This window comes from Ictalurus punctatus, chromosome 25 (genome assembly GCF_001660625.3).
Source record: "Ictalurus punctatus breed USDA103 chromosome 25, Coco_2.0, whole genome shotgun sequence".
Taxonomy (NCBI): Eukaryota; Metazoa; Chordata; class Actinopteri; order Siluriformes; family Ictaluridae; genus Ictalurus; species Ictalurus punctatus.
Window position 1 is genome coordinate 16590056 of NC_030440.2, and position 7675 is coordinate 16597730.

Below are 7675 nucleotides of genomic sequence, written 5' to 3' on the forward strand. Positions count from 1 at the left end.
CAGCCAATCGGAGGAAAGACTATGAATGCGGACTGGGGATAAGAATAAATAAAGTCTCCGCCCACCTGACTTTATGGAAAGAAATCGGGGCGTGGTCAGGGAATACAGGAGCTCTGCGTTTGTTCTAGGAGAAAAGAGGAATTCAGTGAAGACTGTTTTCTAGAAAGTGTGGAAAATAAACAAACCGGGAGTACCGTGCTTATAAACACACGCACACACACACACACACACACACACACACACACACACACACAGAGCCTATATAACATTCTGGAGAGACTGTTATCTGGTATAACCAGTTATATAGGAAATTAAAATAAATTAGGTAATATAAAAGACATTCTTTATGAAATTCTGTATTTATTTGTTTGTTTGTTCTAGAAACATTTGTATTCCATCCATCCATCCATCTTCTATACCGCTTATTCTACAGGGTCACGGGGAACCTGGAGTCTATCCCAGGGAGCATGGGGCACAAGGCGGGGTACACCCTGGATAGGGTGCCAATCCATCACAGGGCACACTCACACACACATTCATACAGTTTGGACATGTCAATCAGCTTACCATGCATGTCTTTGGACTGGGGAAGAAAACCAGAGTACTCGGAGGAAACCCCCGCAGCACGGGGAGAACTCTGCACACACACAGGGCAGCGGCAGGAATCGAACCTACAACGCTGGAGGTGTGAGGCGAACGTGTTAACTGCTAATCCACCGTGCCCCCCAGTTATATTTATTTCTATAAAATCATATGTATTATTCGTTTCCAGGTCGTATCTCAAGGTCTGTTATTTATATTTATATTACATTGTCTATGTGATAACAAGAGGTTTCCTGTTTTTCATGTACAGGTGCAACAGTCAACAAAGTGATGAAGCATGATCCTCTAACAGAGTTCTCTTAAAGGGGCTCTTAAAGATTATCATTTCTGAACGTGTTTCTAGACCTGTGCTAATGACAAAATTGTAATTAAAAAAAACAACAACACTTTAGAAGATGTGTGAGTAGCAATTTTGTCATGCAAAGGAACTGCCTAGTTTCTTCTTCTCAGGCTTTTGGCTATTTTTTTTGGTTATTATTTATCCAGCCAGGAAATTAATTTCGTCCAAAGTCTGAACAGAGCTGCGTAAACTCAAGACACTTTTCCCCTACAAGTCAAATCAGACGTAGTTTTAAGGTCGATAAACTTTTCATTTCTTGAAGTTAAAAACACGATTAATAAAAACGCAGATTGTCGTCTTAGAGAACCCATAAAGTGTCGAAAAACCTACAACAAAGCGACAGCTTTACCTCTGGACGTTACAAAGCACCGACACTGGAGACTCCTTCCATAAATGTTAAAGAAATGTCTGCTTACAGAAAACTTCACCTCATTAATGACTGCACCCGATTTGTAAAATCTGTTTATTATTGGGTTCACGTTATGCGGCGCGTCCACACAAGTCATTGTGCTGTTACTATAGAAACGATAACATATTAGAACAGTGATGTAAACGTGCGATGTGCGGCTTCGCCAGTGTCAGAGCTGCTGTTATAGGAAATGAATCAACACCTTCTGACCTTCTGACCAATCAGATTCTACACGTATCATTGTTCTTCGTCAAAGTTTGAATCATTTTGTAAAATGAGCAATATGAAAAATCATTTTTCAATTTTCTTTCAAAAGTGAAATATTTGAGCTTAACTTATTAAAAACTTATTATTATTATTATTATTATTATTATTATTATTATTTCAGCCTGTGACAGTGTAATGCGCAGTTAATGCCTCTGTCGACTAAAATTTCAACTAACTTTTATAACAGTTCCTGAACAGAAAAGAAAAGTGACCTAAAGAGCTAAAGTGCGTCCTTGTAGAACGGCAATGCTCAGCAATATCTTATCTGGCTCCTTATATAGATAGACTATAAATGGGTCGCCCGCATATCTGCAGTCACCTGTGTTTAATGAATCCATCGGTCAACATGAAGCTCGAGCTCCTGCTGCTGTTTGCTGTTTTGCTCTGTGTGGACGGCGTGCCGTTGTCCAGCACGGGGAGGAGGAAACATAACAAGCTGCTACTAATATCGTTCGATGGTTTCAGATGGAACTATGATGAAGATGTTCATACGCCGAATATGGACCTGTTGGTACGAGAGGGAGTGAAGGCGAAATACATCACACCACCGATGATCACCATGACTTCTCCGTCACACTTCACCACTATAACCGGTAAGAAAACTTTTCTTTTTTTTTAAATGTGAAGTGTAAATGTTACGTGTAAATCATTACATTCATGTGGCTTTCCTTTAACGGTTATAAAGACTGTTAGGGAGCAAGAATCAGCCCGGGAATTAGCTTTAAAATCTCGTAATATGTCCAAAATGAAAGTGCATCTACTAGTATTATGACAAATAATGATATATAAATAAAATATAGCCATAAACAAAGTGTTGCTTGGAAACCTGATACAAAAAAAAAAATGGCGAAAATGATGATAAAACCAACGTATAATATAACTAGCTCATTTTTGTATACTCCACAATCAGTTTCTTTTTGATAGCCTCAGATTCCTGTTCTTGGCTGATAGGAGAGGAACATGATGTGGTTTTCTGCTGTTGTAGCCCTCCACAAGGTTCAACGTTTTGTGCGTGCCGGGACGCTTTTCTGCTCACCACGTTTGTAAAGAGTGATTATTTGAATAGATTTGGCGTGTGTGCAATGAAAGTGTCATACGATCTCAATATGAATTCACCTGACTGAGGAGCTATCAAAAGTCTAGGACAAAGTTCTGGAAAATTATGATTAACATTAACACTAGGTATTTGTTTTTGTTTTTTTTTAAATCCCAAACTTTAAACGTCCTATAAAGTGACATTAAACCCATCATTAAAAAATAAAAAAAAATTCTGGCACAACCGTGACTATAACCTAGAGGACGCCGTGTACCACAAGTCAGTATCCGGTTGAGGAGGGGATAAGTGAGAACACTGGGGGTGAATATTTATGCAATCACAAGTTTTAAGTTTGTTTTTTTTTTTTTATTTTTTTTTCCCGCAAAATACATTGATTGATCCCCTTGTTCAATATTATGGGCTATTTTGTGTAGATTCATGGGGTGGGGGTGAATACTTATGTGTGATACAATACCTAATATTAAACTTCAGGGGTTAGACTTATATTTCAGAATTCCTAATCGGTTTTACCGTACACACGATTTACACACGATTTACTCTATAAAATAATTAAACAATAACCAGGGATTGGATAGCTAATAAACTGATAGCAAAATAATAAAATAAAAAGGTTATCCACGTTACCAGACATGTGCTATTAAAGCCAGCACAAGCTCGGCCTCGTCCTGATAAGATTTTTTAAAACTGAGTACGTACTCAACATCCTAATCAGAGCAATGAAAAGATGCTATCACTGGTTACTAATCACTGGTTCTGTGCTGAGTACTTTCACACTATCTCTAGCTATAGACTTGCTATAGCTGCATGTTCAAGGTCATGAGGTTCCTGATTAAGGCTACGAAGTCTAAAGATATTCAAAGCCTATATAGTTCTTATCTTTGTTTGCTAATGTTCATGTTTAGCATCGTTTAATCATTTAGTACTATTACAGATCATAAAATAATCTTTACTCTGATTGATCCCTTACTGCACTATGATTATTTGTTCCCCATAAAGTAAGGAATAAGGAGCACTCAGTGTCATGCTTTTCTAGGCAAATAATCAGTGTGTGAACAGAGAGTCATACTTTTTTTATCAGTTTATACGTATTCCCTGTTGTGGAACATCCTCAAAACAGTTACTTATCATTTACTCTACGGATATAAACGTCCGTCCGCTCACTAGAGCTTCTGATTTTATAAAGCTTGCGTAAGGATTTGTGAATTATCTCCGCATGCTTGCGCTTTCCCATGAACTTCAGTGTCATTACAGTCAACACTTTCCTATTTATACAGGGAGATGGATAGAGGATCACGGCGTCGTCCATAACATGATGTTTAATTCCACAACCCTGTTGAAGTTAACTCATAAGAACACGCTGAAACGATCTGTGTGGTGGGACAATGGGGCTTTGCCTTTATGGATAACAGCTCAGAATCAGGTGAGCAATCATCCAATCATACATCCGTCCATCTTCCATACCGCTTATCCTACACAGGGTCGCGTGGAGCCTGGAGGCTATCCCAGGGAACTCAGGGCACAAGGAGGAGGGGCAAACCCATCGAAGGGCACAATCGCACACACGCACACACGCACACACACACACACACACACTAAAGACAAAAGTGAAACTCCAAAAGTGAAACTCCAGCCTACTATGCATGTCTTTGGACTGGGGAGGAAACCGGAGTACCCAGAGGAAACCCCCAAAGCTCAGTGCCCCCCAGTGAGCAATCATTTAAAGCCAAATTGGTTGTTTAAAAAAAAAAATATATAATCTATTTTTTTTAAATCATAAGCAGGAAGTCAGAGTTTTTACGATGACCATCTCTGTCTCCAGACTTTTTTTAAAATAACTATTCATATCCTAATATACAGTACTTTATACTTATATTTTTTACTACTTATAATAATGACATGTGACCTCTGAGAACCCTAACACGTACATTTATGTCACGTATTCATTTTTTTCCCCTACATACTGTCGCACTAATCTGTACTTGGAATTTTGACAGGGGCTGAAGACGGCGTCTTATTTCTATCCCGGAGGTGGAGTTAATTACAGCGGGCAGGCTGTGGACAGGTCCCTGGTGGAGGCGGAAGGTCACCCCGATGCTAACGAGACCGAGTGGCGGTTGAAGATCGATATCGTTCTGGGATGGTTCACCAAGGAGAATTTCGACTTTGTTACCCTTTACTACGGAGAACCGGACAACGTGGGCCACAAGGTAGGACCAGAGACCGAAGAGAGAAAGAAGATCATTGAGCAGATCGACCGCCTCATAGGCTACCTGAGAGAGTCGATCCAGAAGAACGATTTAGCCGATCAACTCAATGTCATCATCACCTCGGATCACGGCATGACCACCATTAAGAAAAGCCCAGCGGTGAAAGAAATAAAGCTGTCAGAGTACATGAATTTTGTACAGCTGACCCACTTCGACATACTGGACTATGGAGGTTTTGGTATGATAAGACCCAAGGTTGGGAAGGTGCAGGAGGTTTATGACAAGCTGAAGAACGCACATCCAAACCTTACTGTTTACAAGAAGGAGGAGATTCCCGAAAACTTCCACATCGCAAAAAACAGCCGAATTCAAGATCTTGTCCTTATTGGAGATTTAGGTTTCAACTTGAACTCGGTAAGCTGTGTGAGCCCTTACATTAAATTCTTCATGGCAAAAAAAAAAACCCCACAAAACAATATCAAGTGAAAACGTCTTCAATAATGCCAAATTTACCTATAAATAAATTATATATACAATAGAATATGTTATCCACTGCATTAATGCTTAGCGTGTCAGTAGAAAAGACATGGAAAATAAAGAAATATTTGAATATAAGAAGTAAAACACCTGAGGGAGTGCTGTTATAGGAAAATAATCAACAACAGGAAGAGTGTGACGCAGTCCTGACGTGTTTTATTCCTCTTATACCACTATGTGTTACCAAAGAATTTTTTTATTGATTAAAGAATAATGTCATACTTTTTTTTTTTTTTTTATCCATTTATAGTTACATTTAATATTGCGGAACAATGATGGGGCGGTGTGATACGGCCCAACGTTGACTGTTGTCCTAAAACAGCGCATCCTGAAGTGTTTTATTCCTTTTACACCACAGCAATGTGCCAATGATTGTTTTATTTTGTTGTTTTTTTGTTGTTGTTTTTTTTAGTATGACATAATATTTTTTATCCGTTCATAGTTACATTAAATTGTGGAAGGTTTTCAAAAGGAGTTCTAAATATTTGTTTACCTCTTCTTTTTTTCTTTTTCATTTTTTTTTTACACTTGACAATGTTTAAGAACATTTTTACATTTTGAATCTATTTATTATTAGACTCCGGTTAATGATAAACATGTCTGAGCTGTTACTATAGAAACGATAACATGTTAGAACGAGCGCGTTAATATAAGCCTGTGATTTGCTCAATATAGTCGTTATTTCGGGTTCGCTCGGCAGAATCTCTTCACATGTACCTGAGATATCTGCACGTTATTGCATTATATAGACGAATACGTCTCTTTCAATACAACAAGAATGAAATTCCTAATCTGTTATTATCTCATAATTATTAAATAAATTTGCCAAGGTCCACTTACTGAGATATATTTTTGAAATAAAAGTGTTTACCTTCAGTACAGAAAATGTAATATCATGCTCGATTTCTCAAAATGTTCCGCAGAGAATCATTTTTTACGTGAACAAAGGAGACCACGGCTTCAGCAATCACGAAATGGACATGAAGACAATATTCCGAGCGTTTGGACCTGACTTCAGGAAAAATTTCCTAGCCGAGCCGTTTGACAGCGTGAGCATTTACCCACTAATGTGCAAGTTGCTGGGTGTAGATCCAGCTCCAAACAACGGCAGTCTCAGCGACACTCAAGCCATGCTCGTGGAGAACTCTGATCCTGGTAAGATGGGATTTGTTGGCTTGTTGTAAGGTACCAGGGTGCAGTGAGGTCCGCCTGCAGGTCACAGACCACTCATACATACTAAAGAGAGCAGTTCTGAGTGAAATGTGCTGTACCTGTCCTAATGCCTCAGTAGAACGACTTCATCTTCATGTCCATTTGAAAGGCACAGATAAAAACAATGCACGTCTTTGAACCTGTTAACCTTCTGCATGTTAAATCTTGCACTTCTGTTTTCCTTAATGTTATATTAAGAGAAGATAACACTGATAAGATAACATATTTGAACAAGTAATACGCCGCAGCATTTCAAAGTGAAATGTATTTATTTAGTAGCCTTGCACGAGAAACTAAGTCTTTGTTTTCTTTGTGTGCTTCAGGTGGACACGCCGGGAGAATCCGGACTTCTGTCGGTCTTGTAGTCATCACGATGTTCATCCTGCGCCTCCTCTGAACTGCAGAGATCTATTAGTTAAACTGACTGTTAAAATTGAATAAGCTTGTTTTTTTTTTTTTTTTTTTAAATAAATAAATAAAATAAATAAATTAAGAATCGATAATAAAGGTAAATGCTAGACAGAGACTAATAGTAATTCATTTGAAACTTGTTTTAAAATTATTATGTTTTTAATCACAGAATTGTTACTGATACTAATCAAAAAGTACGATAAGATACACCGGAGCCGTATCTCCTTGCAGTTCTTGTGCAGGGTTGAGTGTGGTCAGGACCTGGATGGAAGACCTCCTGGGAAAACTAGGGTTGCTGCTGGAAGTGGTATTAGTGAAGCCAGCAGGGGGCGCTCACTCTGTGGTCTGTGACGGTCCTAATGCCTCAGTACAGTGTCAGGAACACTACACTATAAAAACAAACAGCACCGTCTTTCAGATGAGACGTTAAACCGACGTCCTGACTCTTTGTCGTGATCTATCATGGCGCCCCAATAATCTCCATCTCTGAATTGCCTACATCACTCATCTCCTCTCCATTAATAGCTGGGGTGTGGTGGGTGTTCTGGTACACTATGGCTGCTGGTGCATCATCCAGGTGGTTGCGGAGATCCCAACCCCATGGTGGCAACATGTACAAGCATTACTTTATT

The 7675-nt window shown here is 39.0% G+C and overlaps 1 protein-coding gene across 1 annotated transcript; it reads left to right on the forward strand.

Annotated features, from left to right (window-relative positions):
• The first annotated feature begins 1935 nt into the window (after positions 1-1935).
• Positions 1936-7158, forward strand: zgc:153896 (alkaline phosphatase family protein). Its single transcript, XM_017456202.3, has 5 exons — positions 1936-2212; positions 3951-4096; positions 4671-5297; positions 6344-6575; positions 6956-7158. The coding sequence occupies exons 1-5, from the start codon at positions 1948-1950 to the stop codon at positions 7027-7029; spliced, it is 1344 nt and encodes a 447-aa protein (XP_017311691.2). The 5' UTR covers positions 1936-1947; the 3' UTR covers positions 7030-7158.
• Positions 7159-7675: the final 517 nt, after the last annotated feature.

What these genes read in the sequence shown, in the direction of transcription:
- zgc:153896 (XM_017456202.3), top strand. Translation starts at nt 1,948, where the DNA reads ATGAATCCATCGGTCAACATGAAGCTCGAGCTCCTGCTGCTGTTTGCT. An exon ending in ACACTTCACCACTATAACCG is followed by an intron (nt 2,213 to 3,950) that starts GTAAGAAAACTT and finishes CTATTTATACAG; the next exon opens with GGAGATGGATAGAGGATCAC. An exon ending in GGATAACAGCTCAGAATCAG is followed by an intron (nt 4,097 to 4,670) that starts GTGAGCAATCAT and finishes GAATTTTGACAG; the next exon opens with GGGCTGAAGACGGCGTCTTA.